We start from the raw sequence: 22278 nt of genomic DNA, 5'->3' as shown, positions 1-22278 counted from the left end.
CAGTAAGGAAAGGAGTTTCAAGGCCACAGCCCCGGCCTGACAAAGAGGGTGGAGAGAGAAGGGGAGCAGATTTTCCAGGGAAGCAGCCTCCAGGGTTGGAAATTAGAGGTCCTCCAAATGATGAACTGAACCCGAGGGGATCCCCGGGAACACCCATCTCCCACTGGAAATCAGTCACATGACCAGTTACACTTGTTCTGGGGGAGGGGACACTCGCAGTCCTCCCACTGTTCTGAGATGTAGAGTCTGGAGTCCACATGGAGATGCCCAGGACAGGACCAGACTGAGCTGTGCCCCCGATGCCTGGAGAAGAAGGCCCAGCCTGCTCTCTGAGCGGGGTCCCTTTCCCCAGACAGACTCGGGACATATGATGGGGTGGAGGGGACGAAGTCCCACCAGCCAGCCGATGCCAAAGAGTGATGAGGCCCACAGCACTAGCTCAGTCCCACCCTCCCCGGCAGCAGAGAGGGACCCAACAACTCTGTCTGCTCCCCCAGACTGCCCTATCTTTTTCACAGATACCCTAGGGCTGGACAGAGAGATACATGGGTTTGGATGAGTTTGAGGGGCTTTTGGAGGGGTCATCACCGTCCCCTGGGATGACAGCATCTGTGGACCATTTCCAATCATCAAGAAAGTCAGGTCTCCGCGCTTTGGGAGAAAACATGATTTCAGCAGCCCCCCAGGTAGAAATGCTACAAATACACTTTTGGGGGGCAGGCCTTTTTGTCCTTCATGTCACTGTGGCCTTGAGCTCACCCAGCTTTCTAACACAGGGAGAATTAAGAGTGATTTCAGGTTTCTGGGGCCCCAGAAAATAAAAGGCCTTTCATCTTGCACTGAGGATAAAAATGAAGGATGGACTGGGCCAGCAGTGTCATCCTACAAGGGTTTGTTTGGCCAACAAGGCTGGACTCTGGCTTGAAATGAAGGAGAGTGAGAGCTACGGCCTTTATTTAAATTGTCAACTTCCCGAGCATGGGTGGGCAGGGGATGAGGGGAGAGAGGTCAGCCCACCAAGCAGGCTTGGAAAAAAATTAAGGGGGAGGTTTTCCTGAAAGCCTGTCTTCCGGCTGCAAGAGCTTCAGCACTTGAATCATGCCAGCCCTGGTGACTCCGCAAACTCCTCCTGCAGAGATGTTAGATGAGGATTACTCACTTCCGCCCAGTGGGTGGTCCCAGTGGAGGAGGCTCTGTCACCTCTGACAGCCCAGCAGGACCCAGGTCAAAGTGGTGACTCAAGAGTGCCCTCCCCAGGAAGGGAGGCCAGGGCCGGCTCCATGGGTGTTCCCCCATGGGTGTGGACTGTCATCTGAAAAGAGGGAATGAGGCAAAGCTTGAGGGGCACTACCATCAGCCATCCCTAGAATGAGCCCCAGGCAGCAGTCTGCAGTTCTGCATAAGATGCTTGGTGAAAAACTGGGGCAACCAAGCAGAGTGGCAGTGCTTATTGAAAGAGAGATGAATTCCATCTCCTTCCAAGTTATTCAGTGCCAGGCTGGTGAGTTCAGAAATAGCTGGCAGTCATAGAGTCACAGCATCCTGTTGTGGACGGGAACCTCAGAGAGCAGTGCCTCTGACCCTTCCATCTGTAGATGAGGAAAGTGGGGCCCAGCTGGGTTAAGGGACTTGCTGATCGCTATGCAGGGGCTCTCAGGGCCCTGCTGCCCTGCTGGGCCTTCTCTGCATTCTCGAGTGACCTTCTCCCCTCCCATCCATGGAGCAATAGCTTCCCTCGCTCTGGACCCCAGGTCCTGCTCCACCTCAGATGCCTTCCTGCAAACCAGGGAGTGGTGATGCCCCCTCCTCAGGGTCCAGTGGGATGCTTGGGTGCATGAATTGAGAGCAGCTGAAGTTCAAACCCATAGACAAGACACAACCTCAGAATAGTCCATGCAGCTGCCACGCTCCAGACCACACCTGCGGGTGTATGACCTGCAGCCTACCTGGATGATTCCTCATAGCCCCTGCCTGAGGTAGGGCCTCTCCCCTAAGCATCCTCTTCTGCAGCTCACCTGCCTCCACCTCCCCATCACAATGGCAACCTGCCCTGTCTTCCATCCACCTGGGGGTGATTAAAGCCCCATCATCCACTTCACTCCCTGCCACTGAAGCCCTGTGGTCAGACAGCCTGGGATTGACAGCTTGGGCTCAGAGGTCATCTAGAACACGGTGGGCAAATAGCAACCCAGGGGTCAGTTCCAGCCTGGACCTGTTTCAGTGAATCCAGTTTGACTGGAGCACAGTCAGCTCCATCACTTACATATTGCTACTGGCTGTTTTCAAGCTACAATACAATGGCTGAGTTGGTAGTTGCAACAGAAATGGCATAGCCCAAGAAGCCTATTACATTAATTACTTGGCCCTTGATAGAAAAAGTTTGCTGATCCCCAATCTAGAGCAACCTTTCTGAAGCTCAGGGAAGCTCAGTGTCTTAGCTAGGTGAGCCAGAGTTAGAATCCAGGTCCCTGCACACCCTCTCCAGGAATACCCAGACTTCTGGAGGATAGAATATGGACTTGAATTTGTCCTCAGACTCCCTCCACATTGACAGCCCTTTTTTCCTACAGGGAAATCACAGGGCAGATGGTTCTGCTCACAAAGCATCAAGGTGCTTTGACTCTGAACCCATTCCCAAAAGCTAGAGTTGAAAGTCTGGGGCTCCCACTCTGCAGTGAGTTCCCAAGAATCCCTGGGAGCAAAGCCTCTCTGGTCTGGCCTCGGGCCCCACCAGGGACCCCATGCCAGCCTGCCTCCTTCAGTTTCCAAGGCACTGTCCTGGCAGGGTATTCCATTCAACCCCAACCTCTTAGGAGGCAGGGCTGCTGGCCGCCTTACACAGATGAGAAACTGAGGCTTAGATTGAACATGGCCACCCAGTTAGTGAGCAGCACATTTGGAACTCAATTCAAGGTCTGCCTCAACGTATCCTCTTTCTGATCCTTGAGCTGCGTGGCCTCTTGAAGGCCTGGTGGAGAGAGCCAGGCCCAGCTAGAGCCTGGGGATCAAGTCCTCAGAAGGCCTCGCAAGAGCAAGGTTGGGTTTCCTGGGAAACCTGTGCTCCAAACAGGGCCTGGGGTGCAGAGAACTAAGGTAACAGTTTTGTCTCTAATCTCTGAACAAGCAAGGGCCCAGCCGTGAGGCTCACACACTAGGGGCACCCCGGGCCAGGGCATGGCCCCCTGGATGCCAAGTTCTCTGAGCCTCTGAACCAGCCTCCTTGGATTCCCCACCACCACTTTGGGTCTCTGCTGGGCCTTTAGCCTGGCTGAGTGGTCCTAGCTGCATTGACAGGAGGGCGGCGGGAGCAAAAGCCAGGTCAGAAGCTGAGGTCTGGGTTCTTAGCAGAACCAAAATCATCCCAGGTTGGAAGCTTCCCCCAGGGGAAGAAGCATCTTTATAGAGTTTCAGGCTGTACAACACACTAGACCCTAGAAAACAGAATAAAATAGGCTTCTAAATGGACGCATGCCCCAGATCAGGAATCCCCATGAGACTAGTGACCCAAAACAACAAAAAAAAAAATCCTTATTTTATAGACTTTGCTGACTCTGGAGTAAAGGCACAGTGGGCCTATACATCATGTGTTTGACTCCCCAAAAGAACCCTAGAGTAATTCTGACTCTCTGGTGGTGGCCCCTACCAATCTTGCTTTGATCTTTCCTGCTTCTCTTCCCATCTCTGCCCCCCAAGCTTAATCTCAATGTCTAGGCTCAAATGTCTTAATGTTACTAAGATCCATTCAAATCATTAAACTAATTAGCATTAAGATAGTAAAACTTTATTCTTCACAGTTTTATTTACATATTTTTAGAGGGTCATGGAGAACAGGAATTGTCTCAGCCAAAGGAATGAATGTTTAATGGTAAAATTTTAGCTATGGGATACCTGAATGGGGAGATGTTTTAAGTCATAGTAAAGCTCTCCAGCCTCTATTCCTCCTTCATAAAGGCACCTCTATTTCCTTTGGGGAAATCATCTCTCCCCATGATGCAAGGCAAGGGCTTATCTCCCATTAAGGATGCCAGAGTGAAGAACAGGGAAGCCTGGGATACTGCAGTCCATGGAGTTGCAAAGAGTTGGACCTGACTTAGCGACTGAACAATGTGACACCCAAGGGGGGTGGGGGGGCAGGAGATAGGCGCAGGGCCCCAGTTCAGCCAGTTGGATGATGGTTGTTGTCATTCATCACAAAGGGGTCAGCACTCTGACCTTGTAGATTCTGCTTTCTGTCCTTTCAAATGTCTTTTGGTTCCTGCCCAAAATTTCTTGGGTCCCCCACCCCCCGCCCACTCTGTGGGCCACCTTCCCAAAGGCTTCTAAGTAAAGCAGTCTTTGCTGTTTGCAAAGAACATGGATTCCCAACTGAAGGGCCATTCCACCTTGCTCTACCCACAGGAAGGCTAGCGGTGGCTGGGGAAGAGGGCAGGCTGGCTCACCGCCCCTCCATCAGAGGCTGGGACCCAGGAGGCCAGGTTCCTGCCTTCACAACCACGTGAAAAAAACAGGAGTCCCCACAGGAAGACCAACTGTGCCACCTCACAGGGCCAAGCAGGCATCCTTAAAACAAAAACATCCACAAGAAGTGATATCAGGCTGTCTGCCATCGTCCATCCCCACGGCTACTTCCATTCTCTTCCAGTTTGGGGCCAGCAGGCATTGGCCTGTTCGGGACGGGAGGGAGGAGATGACAGGTGAATGAACCAGTAGGCTCAGCACAACCAGGAACTCAGACCCAGGGAAAGTAAAATTGTCTCCATGCAGAGCCCCAGTACCTGCCCCGAGGACACACAATGGACAGACACACGTGTGTACACGTGGACACTCACATTCTCCCAGGGCTCCCCAGGAGAGCAACGGAGACGTTGGCACTGGGCCAAGAACAAACCAGGGAAGGCAGCACATCCAGAGTGAAGCAGAAGGCAGATTGCTTCCTAGTACGTTTATTGGAGCCTTGGCTACGCGTGATACCAATCAGGAACTCCCCTCCACAACCCCGTCAGCCCGACTGGGGCAGAAACACAGGGAGCCCACCTCCTTTTCTTCCCCCGTTATAGACAACATTATTAAAAAAAATAAATTTTACAATAATACATTTTCGCTCATCTGTTACAGTATTATTTCCATAGGTTCTTAAAAAAAGGAAAGGAGAGGGAACCACACGATATATGTATACGGATGTGTATATACATATATGTTGAGAAAGGAGCTGCATTATGTACATACAGTGGGCAGTGGGCATTTGTCTCAGAAATGAGAAGAGAGAAGGTGGGCGAGTGAGGCAGGGAGGAGAGTGATGGAGGAAGTCGCAGAGACCAGAGCGTGGTGCCGGGAGACGGCCCATGGTGGTCTCCTCAGTCTCAGTGCCTGGCCCCTCCCTCCAAAGGGAGACCCACCAAAGGGACCCACAAGAAACCAAGGGAGTGGACAAGGAATCATTTCTCTCTGATTTCAAAGGAGGTTCTTTGCCACCAAGGAGGAAGAAGCCACCTTGAGGTGTTCCCAAGTTTTGCTCCCAACCCCCAGCAGGGTCTCCCAGGCAGGTTGGGCTCCACAAGCCCCACCAGAGCTGCCCAGCCCTCCCCCCCCCATGCTACAGTGGGGATCAAGGGGAGAGCACCACACCCGTCCACAGGTCAGATCCAGCCCTCAGAGCAGGGAGGCGAAATAAACTCCATCCTGGAAGCCAAGTAGAGGTGCTGACGGTGCCCAACTGGACCCCCAGGGGCCAGCCTTGCTGCCCTGATGCCTGACGCCCCCTGCCAGTCCCCAGCAGGTCCCCTTACTGGGGAGCTTGAGAAGAACAGCAGCCATCATGGCCCCGCCCATGTCTCTGGGCAGTAGGGGTGTCGTCTGGTCTCATGTCAGCAAGGTCCAGAGAGGAAAACCCCCAGAGAAAAGTGAAGGGTATCTCTAGACCTGCCATGTGCCCTCCTCGACGTGGGGTTTCCCCGGCTAGGGGGCCTCTGGGCCAGCTCTCAGGCTGCCCGCCTGCTTGTCTGTTTGGTTTAGAAAAACTTCTCCAAAGAAGAAACCTGGGAGGAGACAGGTTCAGAGACAAAGTGGGAAAAAAACATCTTTTTTTTTTTTTGCAAAGTGTGTGTGTGTGTGTGTGTGTGTGTGTCTGTGTGTGTTTCCATTTTGTCAGGCGGGTGTTCTCATCCGTGTAGCTTTCAGAAATCTCCCGATGGGATCCCCAGAGCCTACAAGGCCAGCTTCAGCATCAAGAAGGATGCAGCAGTCAAGGCAGCCGACGGTCTGGCTCTGCGGGGGCCTGAGTTAGGTTTGATCACCCTTTTACTCCCTGGGATGATATTGGTTGTGAGCTGTGGCCAAGCAGAAGAGAGAGAGAAGCAGAGAAAAAGACAAATGAGTCAGTAGGGCTGGGCTTCCCTGGCGGCTCAGATAGTAAAGAATCTGTCTGCAATGAGGGAGACCCAGGTTCAATCCCTGGATGAGGAAGATCCCCTGGAGAAGGGTTAGGGTTAGGGTCCCCGCAGAAGACCCTGAATGGGAAGGAAATGGCAACCCACGGCAGTATTCTTGCAAGGGAAATCCCATGGACAGAGGAGCCAGGCGGGTTACAGCCCAAGGGGTCACCAAAAGTCGGACACGAGTGAAGGAACTTAGCAGCACATAGATATAGTCCTGTGCTGGGTCTCCCTCAAGGAAGGGCCCAGGTCCTTTTCCATCTCTCCACCTCTGCGGAGTGTCCCAGAACCAGCACAGAGCAGGCCGCTGGGTGCACATGTCTATAGAGTCAGGAGGGCTTGCCAGGATCTCGCCTCAGAGCAGCCTGAGCATCTCCCCCAAGAGACAAGGAAAGGCCCTGGCAGTAACTTCTGCACCCACCCATCCTCACCCCGCACAGAGTGAGCGCCCACCCCGGTTCAGGCAGCCTGGCAGCTGAGCTAGCCCAGCCTGTGTTATGGAATCTGGGGGCTCCAAGTCCAAGCCTTGCCTAGAAAACAACTCCCCTCCCCGCTCAGCCCCTGCACCCACCCCCACTCTGCCCCTCACTCACCTCTGTGAAGCACATGCTTAACTCTTTGGAGTTATTGGCCTTCAGCCCCTGATCCTGTGGGAAAGAAGGCACTAGTAAGGGTGGGTCACATGGCTGGGTCTCTGGCCAGGCTTTGTCCCCAGATTCAGATGGGATCCCACGTTTCACAGCTGTGCCATCCACTGCTGGCATCGCAGGGTACACAGAAAGAGCACTGGCAACACAGGGACCTGTGCCCTCCTCTGATACCCACAGTGATTAAGTCCTGTCTCCTCTGGGCTCCTGAAGAAGAGAGCTCTAACTCTGCCCTCCAACTGACAGCATCATAGAGTGATAAGGTGCTCCCAGGTTTGACTACCACATTCAGAGCTCCACTTGACGAGGCAAGGACCATACTTTTCTTCCTTGCATAACAGCTGCTCAATAAACATTACACAGTAAGTACCCTACATACAAACAAGTTCCATTCTGAGAACACGTTTCTAAATCCAATTTGTTCATTAAGTCCAACAATGTTTGCCTAGGTACCCAACAAACTCGGCTATGCGGTTGTTGTTATTCTTCAGTTGCAAAGTTGTGACTGAGTCTTTGCAATCCCATGGACTGTAGCACACAGACTCCTTTGTCCTTCACTGTCTCCCAGAGTTTTCTTAGATTCATGTTCATTGAGTCAGTGACGCTATCTAACCATCTCATCCCTTCTCCTTTTGCCTTCCATCTTTCCCAGTATTAGGGTCTTTTCCAATGAGTCGGTCATACAGTACTGTACTGTAATAGGTTTATACTTTTCATACAAATAATACATAAAAACAAGCAAACACAAAATAAACATTTTTAATCTCACAGTTCAGCACCTTGAAAAGTACAGTAATATAGTACAAGAGCTGGCATACAGGGGCAGGGACTGAGCAAATAGGCAAGAAGAGTTACTGCCTGCAGAAGGGTGAGGAGATGGGAGATGGTAGAAATGAAGGATCAGCAGCAATAGGAGATGGACAGCAAGCTGCAATTTCACTTACACCTTACATGACTAGACATATGAACACACATTCACATTTTTGAAAGTTTGATACCTGAAGGTTCGTATGTAGGGGACTTACTGTACTCATTAACATTTGTTAACTGTCATTCATTAACAAGTCTGTGAATGAATAGATGAGAATGAATGAATGAATGCTGCAGATCAGAACTGACACCTGAGTGCCAGCTCCAGAAAGATCATGAGTCCTCTCACTGGGCTCATGGGGAAGACAGCTGTGATTGATTAGTGATGTCTGCCACTGGGGCCGGTTAGGCAGACATCTGGCCATGGTGTCAGGTGTTAGCCATTCCTCTGAAACAGATGTCTGGTACCTGGGAGCTCTGTGGTCCAGGTGAGGAATAAGAACCAGAGGGTGTGCATGAAATCAGCCTTTTGTTGCCATTATCGTAATAGTGATCCATGGGAACCAGCTGGGGGGTGTGATGATTCTATCCTGGCCATTGGCTCTGGCCACCAGAAGCAACTGGAAAGCCCAAGAAATTATGCCTAAATCACTGCTTCTGGCCAGAAGTACTAATAATACCTTAAACATTACAGGGCATCTGGTCAGCTAAACAAGGCCCCAGCTGTCACACAAAGGCCCCAGCCAAGAGCAGAGTCACTACTGATGGAGAAGATGTGATCATGGTGACAATGAGCACAGCCGAGGTGGAACCAGGGACAAGACCTAGGAAGATCCTGTTTAAGACCACAGCACCAGGAGCAGCAAGTGCTAAGATCTAGCCCGGCCAAGCCACCAACCAGGGACTCTGCAGAAGGGTGTCTGCCCAAAGGCTCTACAGGATCCAGGGACTGGATTCTACTGCCCAGGATCAAGTGTCCAAGGAGATTCGAGCATCGGGCAAGGAAGAAAGGGAGGGAAGGAGCAGAGAGGGAGGGAGGGAGAGAGTAGAAGGGGGAAAAGGGAGCTGACAGCCACGGACGGGGGGGAGCAGAGGAGGAGGAGAGGGAGCAGGGGAGGGGGAGGAAAAAGAGGGGAAGGGGAAGGAATACGAGAGGGCCCTTCACCCCCTCCTCAGACCCATGTCATTGTGAGAAAGGGACGCCATCTCCCAGGGCCAGGGCCAAAGGACTCCGACCCAGTGTGTGGTCTCTGGTGGGGCCACAGGGACTTGGTGGGGAAGGACTGGCCCCATAAAGATCAGGACAGGACCCTCCTCAGGCTCCATCAGTGACCCACCTGGGATCCATCACCCACAGAACTTGCCCAAACCCTTCTGAGCCAATGGCACTTCTGCCAGGCAGGCTTCAGGGTTGACTTGGCCCACAGTGAGTGTGTGCTGAGAGGCCCAGTGACACGCTGGGCTTCCTCTGGCTGTCCTCAAGAACTGCCTTCATGTGCTGCAAAATCCAGCTGATAGATGCTGTCCTCAGAGACCCATCCCAGCCTTTCTCTTTTAGACTGCAGGGTCCTAAACCTTGGTGTCCCTGCTATGGATGAGCCCTGTTATCCAAGGAAGGAAGGGCCCCAGAGACCACAGCCCAAGGCTCCAGTTGGTTCAGCCACTGACCCCAGGTGAATCCCTTCATCTACTGGCACCTCAGCTTCTTCGTCTATAAGATAGTGATCTACAGTTAAGCAAACCTCACTGACCCACCGTGAAGATACATGAGACCACGCATATGGCACAGCAAAGCCAAGTATGTGTATGTGTGTGCTCAGTCACTCAGTCGTGTCCGACTCTTTGTGACCCCATGGACTGTACCCTGCCAGGCTCCTCTGTTCATAGGATCTTCCCAGCAGGAATACTGGAGTGGGCTGCCACTTCCTCTGCATAGACAAATTAAAGGCCCCTTAACCCCCAAGCATGACTCAGAGCCAAGCGGAGCCTGCATCCAGCACACTCCCAGGACTGGGGCTTCAAGGTGAGACTGGGTTTAGCTGGTGGACTGTGGCTACCCCAGCTCTGGAAGCAAAGCCAGGGAGAAGCCCCAGCCCCATGGAGATCACACCCTGCCACCTGACTTCCAGAAAACCCAGAGCAGATAGTGAAGGCGTGAAGGTTCCAGTAGCCTCCCCCAAGGGCAAGCCCAAGACACCCCCCCCATCCTCAGTCCTAGGCACACAGAACAGTGCAGGTGTTTGCTGGTCAGCCGACCTTTTCTGCCAGTGGTGGATGGAGGAGATGTAGAGCTAAAGAGGTTCCACTACCCAATGGCCAAGGCTTAGGCTCAAATTCACCGCCTCCCTCATCATTAACTCTCCCACTGTTCCCCACAGGAGGTTCCAAAGATGAATGAGTCACAGCCCTGTTCACAGCCCGATGAGAGAAATAAACACCCACACAGTCAACTCCATACCAGTTCAGCTAAGACTGGGGGGGAAGGGAGAGGCTGTGTCCTCCCCAAGCCCCCTCATCACACTGCAGGCTGTCCTCTGAGCCCACACCCCACCAAGGCCACCTTTGATGTCCATCTCAGCCGATAATCTTGGCAACAGGGAGGGAAGAGGATGGCAGCAGAGATAAGGTTCATCCTTCTAGAAATTTCTCCCACAGAGCCCTTTGCCCAGGAAGTTGGAAGGAAATTATTGCCTTCCTCATCTTTCTAGCCACCTCTGTCCACACTCCCAAAGCCACATCTGGCAGTCCCAGGGTCTTGTGGGTCCGGCCCAGGTGCAAGGGACCAAATGTAGTGTTGTCTCTATGGGAAGGGCTTCCCTGGTGGCTTGGATGGTAAAGAATCCACCTGCAATGCAGGAGACCGGGGTTTGATCCCTGAGTCAGGAAGATCCCCCAGAGGAGGGCACTCCAGTATTCTTGCCTAGAGAATTCCATGGACAGAGGAGCCTGGCAGGCTACAGTCCATGGAATCTGAGCAGTCACCACCACCACCTCTATGGGAAAACTTCTGGCTGGAACTGGCCGATCCTGTCTCCTGCTTCTGTTCCTGCCTCCACCCTCCCCACCCCACCCCCTGCCTCCAATCTCAGTGCCCCTAGCCTCAGTGCCTCCCCTACACATGCCCAGGAACTCCTCATCCTCCCCTCCCCGCTACCTCCCTAATACAAGCCCTCCTTTCTTATTGATGACTATCGACTATCGCTGACTGTCGCAAAGATCTGCTAACAGTTCCCCAGTCTCCTTCGCTTGACAATCAATCTCCACCTGCTGTCAGATTATCTTCCCAAATCACACTTCGCATCATGACATCCCAGTTCAAAAGCTTTCAGCAACCTCTTCACAATCACCACTTCATCCTGCAAATCAGGTTTGACTCGCCACCCCTCCTTCCCATATCAGAACTCTGTGTTCTCACAAACTCATGATCTGTGTTCCTTTAGGTCAGGGGGCTTCCATGATAGCTCAGTTGGTAAAGAATCTGCCTGCAATCCAGGAGACCCCAGTTTGATTCCTAGGTTGGGAAGATCCACTGGAAAAGGGATAGGCTATTCACTCCGGTATTCTTGGGCTTCCCTTGTGGCTCAGGTGGTAAAGAATCCACCTGCAATGCAGGAGACCTGGGTTCAATCCCTGGGTTGGGAAGATCCCCTGGAGAAGGGAAAGGCTACCCACTCTAGTATTCTGACCTGGAGAATTCCATGGATTATATAGTCCATGGGTTCGAAAAGAGTCAGACATGACTGAGCAAATTTCACTTTCACTTTCAAAGGTCAGGGGGAGATGTTTCTACAAAGGGTCAGAGAATTACGATTTTAAGCTCTGCCGGCCATCACGTCCAGCCCAACACAACTCTGCCTACAGCACATGGACCACATGTGACAACCGGGTGGGGCCATGTTCCGTAAAACCTGATTTATCCAAACAGGCAGCAGGCCAGATTCGGCAGCAGAGCCCCTCCTCAGCTGCTCTGCACTGTCCTGAGTCCCTGCCTTGGCTCCCTTCTCTCCCACTCCTCCCCATTCCATGTGTCTGCATCCCTACATCATCCATCAATTCTCCCTATTCCTCCTGGCCCAGAAGCAAGGTCCACCTGCTCCATGAGTCCTGTGCTTCCAAAGCAGCTTCCTCCTCTGGATCCCATAACGCCTTATGTGTCCCTTGGTGTGCCCATCACTTCCTGCCCCATAATTCTCTGAGCCAGCATGCACTCTGACCCTCCCACTAGTATGAGGACCAAGGTACAGGCCTCACAGGCTGGTCAGCCTCAGTGTCTGCAACAGAGTGACATGTGGTGAATTTATATTCAATAAATGAGTGAAGGCACTGATGGATGAATAAATGAATGACTACAAGAAAGAGATGAAAAGAAGAAATATGTTAGCCTCTCAAAGCTTTGAATTGGGCCGAGTCTGTAAACAAGAAATATACTGTCTACAGCCATACCACCCTGAATCTGCCTTATCTTGTCTGATCTCAGAAGCTAAGCAGGGTTGGGCCTGGTTAGTACTTGGATGGGTGAAATATATGCATAATAGGCATATAGAAACACTGATGGGCCTCTGGGGCCCATGCTCTGATGGCCATAGGCCTGTGTGCCCAGTAAGAGAATCATCCAGAGAATAGGGAGGAGGAGGGAGAGATGGAGGTGGGACTCTTGGCAAGCCCATCAACTCATTTTTAATTCCCCCAAATTTCATGGGCAGTAGCAAGAGTAAGAGCAGAAACTGGCTGATAGAGACAAGGAATGCAAAGGAGAAATTCCGTTACTAAGGTCCTGCAGCCCTGGGGAAGATGAGACTCCAGGTGACCTGATGGGGCCCTGCAAACTGGCCCAGAGCCACCCACGGGGAATGCTAAGGACACTAGAAACAAACCAAGTCCAGGGACAGTGGGAACCCCCTGCCAGTGTGCCCCGCCCACACTGTGCCACCCTGGCGCAGCTCCATCACATCACAGCAGACAGGACAGCCTGCTACCCAATCCTCCTGCACCCTTGACGGAAAGACTTCCCCTTCATACCTCACAGCACACAGAAGGCACCAATGAGAGGGAGGGAAGCTGAATCGAGTTGCCTGCAACAAAACAGACCATTTTCTAGAACAGAGAGCTGGAAGTTCCCACAAATCGAATGCTCAGGACCCTGGGCTCTTTTTGTCAACCTGTGTGGGGTATCCGCTTGATGCCAGGTGCTAGGCACTTGATTGTAAGGGCTACCAAGGGGGTGATTTTTCCAGTAGTCATTTATGGATGTGAGAGTTGGATCATAAAGAAGACTGAGCATTGAAGAATTGATGCTTTCAAACTGTGGTGTTGGAGAAGACTCTTGAGAGTCCCTTGGACAGCAAGGAGATGAAACCAGTCAATCCTAAAGGAGATCAACCATGAATATTCATTCAAAGGACTGATGCAGAAGCTGACGCTCCAATACTTTGGCTACCTGGTATAAAGAGCCAACTTACTGGAAAAGACTGATGCTGGGAAAGATTGAGGACAGGAGGAGAAGGAGGGTGACAGAGGATGAGATGGTTGGATGGCATCAATGGACGTGAGTTTGAGCAAGCTCCGGGAGATGGTGAAGGACAGGGAAGCCTGGTTAGCTGCAGCCCATGGTGGCAAAGAGTTGGATACAACTTAGTGACTCAACAATAACAAAAGGGGCAATGCAGCTCCTGTCCTCCAGGGATGCTTGTCTGGTTGGGGGAGCAGAACACATCCTGATGGGGGCCAGAGGGTGTCAAACAGGAGCCCTAAGCAAGGAGAAGGCAGCTTGGCCAGAGCTGAGTCAGGAGACCACCCAAGGGACAGCATCCAAGGAGGATTCAAAGGCAGAGAGCTGAAGAGAGGGGAGGGAGACACCCTCCACTCAGAGGGACTGACAAGTTCAAGGGCCAGCATCTTGCTCAGCCTGGACCTTGGGCCTACACCAGGGGGTACACCATGGGCTTCAGAAACAAAGGGCCCTGGATGAGGGCACGAGGTAGAACAGCCTCCTATGGATTCTCCGCTGTAGGGACCATTGGGTAGAAGAGACGGAATTCACACTGGGGATGTGTGTGTGTGAGAGAGAGAGAGCAGGGACAGAAGGAGATACCATTCTGCAGATCCTGCTGCACTCTCTCCAAGCTCCAGAGAGCACCAGGCTGGCAGGGCCACCCGGAGAGGGGACCACAGCCAGGAGTGGAAACATACAAGAGCCAGACTCTAGACAGTATCAAGGACCCCAGACAGAGGGCCAGCTCGGGGTCTGCCTAGCTGCCAGCTCCTCTCTGGCACCTAAAACCCCCCACATTTCTGCTCAGCTGCCTGCCATGGGGACAAGAGTTCCTCTGTCCCCAGACCCTGCCCCCACTGTGGGAAAGTCCTCTGGGGGAGCAGATACAGAGAAGGTGACAGCACAGTGCAGCCAGAAGAAAACTGTCCGGAAGGCAGAGGCTGGGACAAGTCACTGTCCTCACTGGGCTTCCACCCTTTGAGGTTTGGGAAGCAGCTCTGAGAGCCCTTCACTCCTGACATCCAATCACTCATGCAGGGTCACCAGCTGGCTGCCATCTCGAGTCAGTGAAGAGGGTCCCTAAGGCTTCCCCCAGGATCCACCTGTGGAGGAGGAGGAGGAGGACAGTTAAATAACCTCACCTCTCTCTCCAGGGGTGTCTGGGATGCACAGCTTTCCTCTCCCTCCCTCCCCGGCTCAGCTCCCCATCTCTGCCCTCAATCAGAGACTCCCTTATGTCGCCATGAGTTGCAGTCATTCCCAAGGGCCACCACAGAGCCCCTCCAAGCTAGAAGAGCTGAGGAAGGACAGACCACCCACACCAGCCTCTAGCCAAGCTGAGGGCAGAAATGCAGCCTTATTCGTTCAGCACTTCCAGCACTTCCAGTAGTAACAGTAGTCTTTAAAAGACTAAAGCAGAATCAGAGGGACTTCCTGGAAGTCCAGTGGTTAAGACTCCACACTTCCACTGCAGTGGGTGTGAGTTCAATCCTTGGTGGGGCAAGATCCCACATGCCAAAAAATTTAAAAACAAGAAAAAAGCACTTCCCTTTTGGTTTCTGAGAGAAGAAATGGGGGTATAGGGATGGTGATGGATGGGTCCCTCTCCTGGGAAGGCCGCCCATGCTGTCCTTCCCAGAGTGACTTAGTCAATAGACCTAAGGGGGTCTACGGGAGACAGGTCTGGAGGATCCCCCAGCCAGACAGCTCCCCCACCGCCGGGATTCAAAACAGCTAACATATAGGTAAGGTTCCTCATGCACATCGTCTTCCATAGAGATCATGCATTAACCGCCCTGTAATCAAACCAAGTGTAAGATGAGACCCCAGACAGTGAGCCTGCAGCCCCAAGCTGGAGCTGAAAGAAACCAGCCAATGTTTCAGCAAAGTACTGGAGGGAAACAGGGGTAGAAAATGGAGTCAGAGTCACCAGGCGTGTAGAGGACTGCGGCAGACATGAGATCCCAGCTGTGAACTTTTCCATGCCCGCGGCGACTCTCTGAGAAGCTTAAGGAGGGTCCACGGCCCCCTGAGTGGGCATCTCCCAGGTTAGCCAGCCCCGAGGGGTTGGAGAGGAAGGCTGGCAGTGCCCAGAGGGACCTGGGGACCAGACCAGAGCCTGGTCACCTGACAGGTGGCACAGCCCCACCAGCCGAGTTGCCCGTTGCTCTAGCATGAAATTGAGCTGGTGACCGTCTGTGGAGCGGCTCCTGAGCCCTGCCAGCAGCCGCTGAAGCATATTCAGGGTAATTAGGAGCTGCCCAAGGGTGACGTGCACACGGCAGCCCCAATCAGGAGGGGTGACCTAATGGAGGGGAGCGGGGCGTGGAGGGGCCATGCTGGGCAGGCCTGAGGGCACTTGGAGGTCGGGTGTCCACGAGGAAGGGAAGAGGGAGTGGGCTTCCCAACCAGGACGGGCACCAGCAGGGGATGCCCAAGGGGCCTGGATGCCACTTCCGGGTCCCATCCCTGCTCAGGTCTCATCTCAGGACTCCAAAAGCCTGCTGTTCTTTATCTCTGGGGGTACTGAGATTAGTGTTAGTGTTAGTCACTCAGTTGTGACCAACTCTTTGCAACACTATGGACTACAGCCCACCAGGCTCCTCTGTCTATGGGATTTCCCAGGCAAGAACACTGGAGTGGGTTGCCATTTCTTCCTCCGGGGGATCTTCCCAACCCAGGGATCAAACCTGGGGCTCCTGCATTGCAGGCAGATTCTTTACCACTGAGCCACCAAGGAAGCCCTACTGAGGTTATATGGACCATCAAAAATTGCATATATTTGAAAATTCCCTGATGGTCCAGTGGTTACGACTCTGCACTTCCACTGCAGGAGGCCCAGGTTCAATCCCTAGTCAGGGAATTAAGATCTCACAACGCTCGAGGCATAGCCAAAAAATGTTGTATATATTTAAGATGCACAACCCAATACACATAAGTACTGTGAAATACTCACCATGAGTCAGTCATCACATCCATCACTTCACACCTCTACCGTTACCTTGTTTGTTTGTTTGATTTCTTTTTTGTGCTGAGCACACCTAAGGTCTGCACATCTAAAGTCTTAGCAAGTTTCAAGTACCCAGTACAATACGTCAACTACAGTCACATGGCTGCAGCCAGCTCTCCAGGACTTATTACTCATCTTGCAAGAATGAAACTTCATAGAGCGTGCCTACTGGTGATCCCACCAGCCCACCCCACTCAGACTGCATCTTCATTGCCCTACACAGCCAGGCTTGTTCTTGCTGCCCCCACAGCCATGCTAACACTGAGCCCCATTGACTGGACTCCAGACCCACCCCTCCTTGGGAATTCCAGCCCCAACTCCTGCCTGAAACATCCCTTATGCCCCACCATCCATGCCCTCGCTAATCCCTCCCTCCTCTGCTTCCCCTGATATTCTGCACCAGATCTTCTTTTAAACTCTTTCTTCTAGGGTGTGAGTGTGTGCCCAAGTATATATAAGTGTGTGTGAGAGAGTATGTGGGGGGGGGGCGGTGGGGGTGTTCCAATCAGATCAACATCCTAGGCAAAGACTCTACTATAGCAAATGGTATGATGGCACGAGGGAAGCTCAGCAGAGACAAAGGCTGAGTGGGGAGTCCTGTGATGTGTCTCCACAGTGCCATCCACGTGGTCCCCTCTTGTGGCACGGACCACACCCCATGTCTGGTGCTTGTTGAACTGTCTGACCCTCAACAATACCCCCAAGGACCACAAAACACAGGACTTTGTCAGCCTCATTCACCAATATCTCCTTAGCATCTCACATAAGATCTCGACCAAAATGTGTGCATCACACCATTGGATGGATGGACGGATGGATAAACAAATGAACATCATGGGTTGTGGAGTCAGAGGTAGGTTTGAAATCTTATTCCACCACTATTGAACCAGCTGTGTGACCCTGAGGGTGTGGCCTAACACCCCTGGGCTAGCTTTCTGTATGTAAAACAAGGATGCCAGCATCTCATTGTGTGAGAATTCAATGAAATAGGTAGAGTCCGCTAGCTAGTCTACAGTACCTGGTCATCAGTAGATGGCAAGTGAACGCTAACCATCTCATTTCTCTGGCACCCCTGTGGTATGTAGTACAATCCTGAGATAGAACAAGTGTCTAATACTTGTAAGGTGATGTCCAGCGAGTGAATCATGGAAAATTAACTCCCACCAGCTCTTTCTGCCTCTTGCATCTTGACCCAAAGGGAGGAGGTTGTGTGCCCCATCCCTGGTCCCCCGTCTGTAACCTCCCACCCTGCCCCTGACATTAGATTCTTCTCTCAGCCCTCCACCTGCCCCAGCTCCATATCCACAGTGCCCGAGCTATAGCCCCTCACCTGGACAGATGTGCAGGTACTGATGACACTGGTCCCCAGGCTGGTGCTATCACTGAGGTCATCTGGCAACGAAGGCGTTTTGTCTACCCGAGGGGCCTGTGTGGCCTGGAATGGGGGGCTTTTAGGGGACAGGTTCACATCTGTACCATTGCCAAAGGCCTGGATGGCATTCCCTATGGGGAAAGAGAGCAGGGAGACACAGAGAAATCAGGGGCCCCTCCGTCACTCTGCCCCTCAGCTGAAGGTATCCCAACAGCTACCTTCCCTGTGATGGCCTGGAGCTGGGGGCAGGGTGGAACTTGTCTGAACTAACTTGGCTGAAGCTCCCTTTCAGATACCTAGCAAGGTCTCATACCCAGAGAAGAAAAGAGCAGGAGGGAAGCTGGAATAGAAGGAGATGTACTGGATGAGGAATGAAGAGGAAGAGAGAAGTGGGAGCATGGGGAGCCAGGTGGGGAGGAGCAGGCCGTGCCCAGGGCGTGAGCTGTCTTCTCTGCAGCATTCGGTGCTGCAGGCCATGCCCCCCACTGCATGCCAATGGTCCCCAATGCAGCCCCCCTCCCCAGGTGGCCTCACCCACCCTCAGTCAGTCAGTTAGACTGATTTACTCAGGACTAACTACTGAGACCTCTTGGACAAAATTGTGTCCCCAGTACCCAACCGTATACACAAGACCTACAGGAAGCTCCACCTCCAAGCCCCAGAGGCACCTCAAGCTCCTCAGGTCGCCGCCTGGCTAGGCGCCACTCCCTCCACTGGAACACTGGCCCCCCGCCACATTTTCAGCACTGAAGGTCTGCCATCTCTTCTCCACTAAGTCACCCAAGGCCGAAACCTCGGTCAGCCAGGACACTTCCCTAACCACCCTCTTGCCGGCCATGAGCTGACCTCTGAGAGGCCTCTCCTCCCCATCCCACCCCAACACTGCTCTGGGTCAGTGGGCACCATCCTCTGCCCGGGGCACCTGCTACATCCTCTAGTGGACTCGGTTTTGGGTCACCTGTGAGAACCATATCCCTACCCTCATCCCCTCCACACGAGAAGCAGAGAGCGAGCCTTCTGAAATCAGATCTGACCACGGCACCACCTGTCAACACCCCTTCACCAACCCACATACCACCTCTGCCACCTGCAGGACCCTAAGATCCAAACGCCTTCAAGTCTGCTTGCCCCCTTCCACGAGGAGGACTCTCTCCACCTGTCCAGGTAACCCCAGGCATCCTCGCACTCTGTGGCAAGGATAAGTGGTCCACAGGTTCCCAAAACCCACCTCTGCCTAGAGCAGACCAGCAGGCCCTTGCTGCCACTTCAGCTGACCAGTGCCCAGCAACCCCCACTGTGGGTCAGCTTCCGAGAAGCCTTCAGGGACCCTTACCTCCAGGATGTCTTGGGCATCCCCACCTTGTGCTCCGGCAGAACCCTCTGCAGACCTCCACCCTAGCACAGCGCCCCCTGTACTATGATGGTCATGATGCTCTAATGGTGCCCCCCTTCAGAGGGTGAGCTGCTCAATGACAAGCCCTGTGACTTCCATCTCTAAACTCCCGGTGCTGTCAGAAAGGCAGGATGGACAGATGGACAGAAGGAAGAAAAGAGGAAGGGACAGGGGGAGGAGATCTTTCAATGGGTGGGAGGTGGGTGTCAGACTAGGAAGACCGGGCAGATGGAGCTTGTGGCTGACTTCTCTCTCTGGCCTTCAGATTAGTAGGAGTTTGATGACTTAAGACTCCAATTCCCAGGGGAAATCAATCCTTAAAGGGAGAAGTTAAAGAAGCCGAGAAACTCATCGCAGGGCAGTCCCCAAGGGAACCTGGTGAAACCATCGGGATAACAGACTAGAAACCTTCAGCCTTAATGTGACAAAGATTGAGGCCTCCAGGGGCCTCCGGACAGCTCCGGGGAGCATCTCCAGGAGTGCAAAACCCACGGTCTGCGTAGTCAACCCCCCTACTGGAGAAGCTCCACAGGGACCACCAGCCACTGCAGGGGGAAGGAGGGCAGGACCCGGCACAGTTCCAGGGCCCCCAGGACAGGAGGGGCGGGAGGGCTCCTGACGGGGTGGATGCGGGCGGACTCACGGAGGCATGGGTTCTCTGTGAAATCCTTCAGAAACTTCTCACACTCTTCCTCCATGTTTCCACTCCCACGACAGCTGCACCAGGGGGACACCACGATGCCCGTGGGGCTGGAGTCCACGTAGTTGGGTGTTATATCAAACCCTGGGCAGGGAGACAGGGAGGCCGAGGAGAGAGGAACAGTAAGCCTTCCCTCCTGGCCCCCAGACCCCAGGCACATCATAGAGGAGGCTTGGGACCCGTCCCCCACCCCTCCACCTGACCCCTAAACACATATACACCACAGCTCACAACCCAAACCACGAGGGTCGGCAGGGGGGTCATGGCATAGAGGACAGCAGAGGGGATACTCAGGAGCCCCCACCCAGAGCACGGGCCCTGGCTCTCTCCTATACCAACAGTCAGGGAGACTAAGGCTCTCTCCCGGGTTTATGTCCCAGTGCCAGCATTGACCAGCAGGGTGAACATGTGCAAGTCACTCAGTTTCCCTAAGCCTCAGTTTTCCCATCTGTAAACTGGAGCCCTAAATAAGACAGTCCATGTAAACTGCTCAGTGCAGAGCCTAGAATGTCATACAATGAACATCACCCTTCTTATTTTGGAAGCTGCCTAAGATTCTTGGGGCTCCTCCCTTGTGATAAAACCCCAGCTCCCATCACAGCTCCTATCTGAAACCAGGCAAAGGAGGAACTGGACTTCAGTCCCTAACTGGGCCAGGGGCAGCCGGGAGCCACTGAGATCCCAGGCTGGGGTGGCTTACCGATCATGCCAGCGTAGGAGCCCAGACACGCTTGGTAATTGTCGGTGGGGCAGCTGGTGAGCGTCTGGTAGGAGGCACGGCAGTTGGCATGGAAGTCCGCCAGCCGGGACCTGGGGTCAGGAGAAGACCATGGAGAAAGCAGGTTAACCTGGCTGACCTCCCGTCTCCTCCAGGGCACAGCAGCTCCTTCAGAGCCTCCCAGGGCAGGAGGAAGCCAGGAAGGACAGAGAGGAGGAAGATGGGGGGAAACAAGTTTTGGGGGTTTCAGGCTAGGAACTCCTTGAGGACAGGACTTCCTGGAAATTGAGGCATCCAGTTTTGTTGTTGTTCAGTCACTCAGTCGTGTCCAAATCTTTGTGACCCCATGGACTGCAGCACACGAGGCTTCCCAGTTCTTCCCTATCTCCCAGAATTTGCTCAAACTCATGTCCATGGACTCAGTGATGCCATCCAACCATCTCGTCCTCTGTCACCCCCTTCTCCTCCTTCCAGTCACCCAGTTTAGGCAAAACCCATTCTGAACAGATCTCTCACTTGGAGGAACACAGAGAGAACCCAGGTGGGTTTGCTGACAATGTCTGGGACTCAGACAGGAAGGCCGGGCTCTGCTTCCTGCTTGGTCACACTCCTGGTGACCTTTCCCAAGTCCTTCAACACATTGTTACTGCCACCCTACAATCCCTGCCCAAGGACTTCCCTGGGGGGTCAGTGGTTAAGAGTCCACCTTGTAATGCAGAGGATGTGGCTTTGACCCCTGGTCCAGGAACTAAGATCTTATAATGCCATGGAGCAACTAGCCCGAGAGCCACAAGGAGAGAGAGTTCATGTGCCACAACTCAGGATCTGCATGATGCAACAAAGATCCAAAGCAGACAAAAAAATAAATAAATAACCTCTGCCCAGCCACCTCATAGGGCTTCCCCGGAGGCTCAGAGAGTAAAGAATCTGCCTGTAACGCAGGAGATCCAGGTTTGATTCCTGGGTTGGAAAGATCCCCTGGAGAAGGAAATGGCAACCCACTCCAGTATTCATGCCTGGAGAATCCCAGGGACAGAGGAGCCTGGTGGGCTACAGTCCACAGGGTCTCTAAGAGTCAGACACGACTGAGCAACTAACACTTTCAGCAGGATCCTTCTAGGGGTCAGTGGGACCAACTCGCAGGGAGATTAAAAAAAAAAAAGAGTCCCCCTAGGATAAGACATCCCTCGGGCATTCCTGACCCTTCTCTTCTACATCAAATCAGAGCAGAGCCTCCAGGGCTGTCCCTCCACTAGCTCTTCAACCCTGCAAGGCACAATCAGCATTTTCTTCCCCTGGTGACGTAACCTGTCATCACCTGCTCCTCTCTGTCAGCATGGATAAAGCTGCTTTGTACCCACCTGCACACAGCTCTGTGTTCCCAGAACGACCGTGAGCTGCCGGAAGGCAGCTGCTGTCTGAGCCTGTCTGTCCCCAGCCCCTAGCACCTTGTGTGGAGTTCACAGGAGGCCCAGGGCACCCAAGTCTAACCTGCACAGGTATTTCTATTCCTTCTTCCTCCTGCCCTACTGCCCCGGCCCCAGGGCTGTTGCCATCAGCCTGGGCTGGGACCACTGCCTGCCTCCCTACTACTCAGGCTGTAGTGTATGAGAACGCTACAGTGGCCACAGGAAGGACCATCCGCCACCCTGCCCATGCTCTGACCACACCACAATATTTCTCACAAAGCCACCTCAAAGATCACC

The 22278-nt window shown here is 53.2% G+C and overlaps 1 protein-coding gene and 1 non-coding gene across 9 annotated transcripts in view; one reads left to right on the top strand and one right to left on the bottom strand.

The window, feature by feature from the left end:
* Window positions 1–22278, bottom strand: part of GFRA2 (GDNF family receptor alpha 2) — a 249901-nt gene that overhangs the window by 38058 nt on the left and 189565 nt on the right. For 7 of the 8 annotated variants that reach the window (XM_070375517.1, XM_070375516.1, XM_070375519.1 and 4 more), the window contains 5 exons: window positions 20555–20664; window positions 19798–19938; window positions 17720–17892; window positions 7025–7078; window positions 3869–6326 (listed from right to left, as the gene is read on the bottom strand). In XM_070375517.1, coding sequence (XP_070231618.1) covers window positions 6204–6326; window positions 7025–7078; window positions 17720–17892; window positions 19798–19938; window positions 20555–20664 — 601 coding nt within the window. In that variant the 3' untranslated portion in view covers window positions 3869–6203. Of the gene's footprint in view, window positions 1–3868; window positions 6327–7024; window positions 7079–17719; window positions 17893–19797; window positions 19939–20554; window positions 20665–22278 lie in introns of those variants that run through there. The other variant, XM_070375514.1, reaches the window with a different exon arrangement.
* TRNAG-UCC (transfer RNA glycine (anticodon UCC)) lies at window positions 16170–16242 on the top strand. The gene has a single exon. It is a non-coding gene; the product is annotated as a tRNA-Gly (tRNA).

Source organism: Bos mutus, chromosome 8 (assembly GCF_027580195.1).
Source record: "Bos mutus isolate GX-2022 chromosome 8, NWIPB_WYAK_1.1, whole genome shotgun sequence".
NCBI classification, from domain to species: domain Eukaryota; kingdom Metazoa; phylum Chordata; class Mammalia; order Artiodactyla; family Bovidae; genus Bos; species Bos mutus.
The sequence above is the reverse complement of the archived record's forward strand: the minus strand, read 5'-3'. Positions and strand labels throughout refer to the sequence as shown.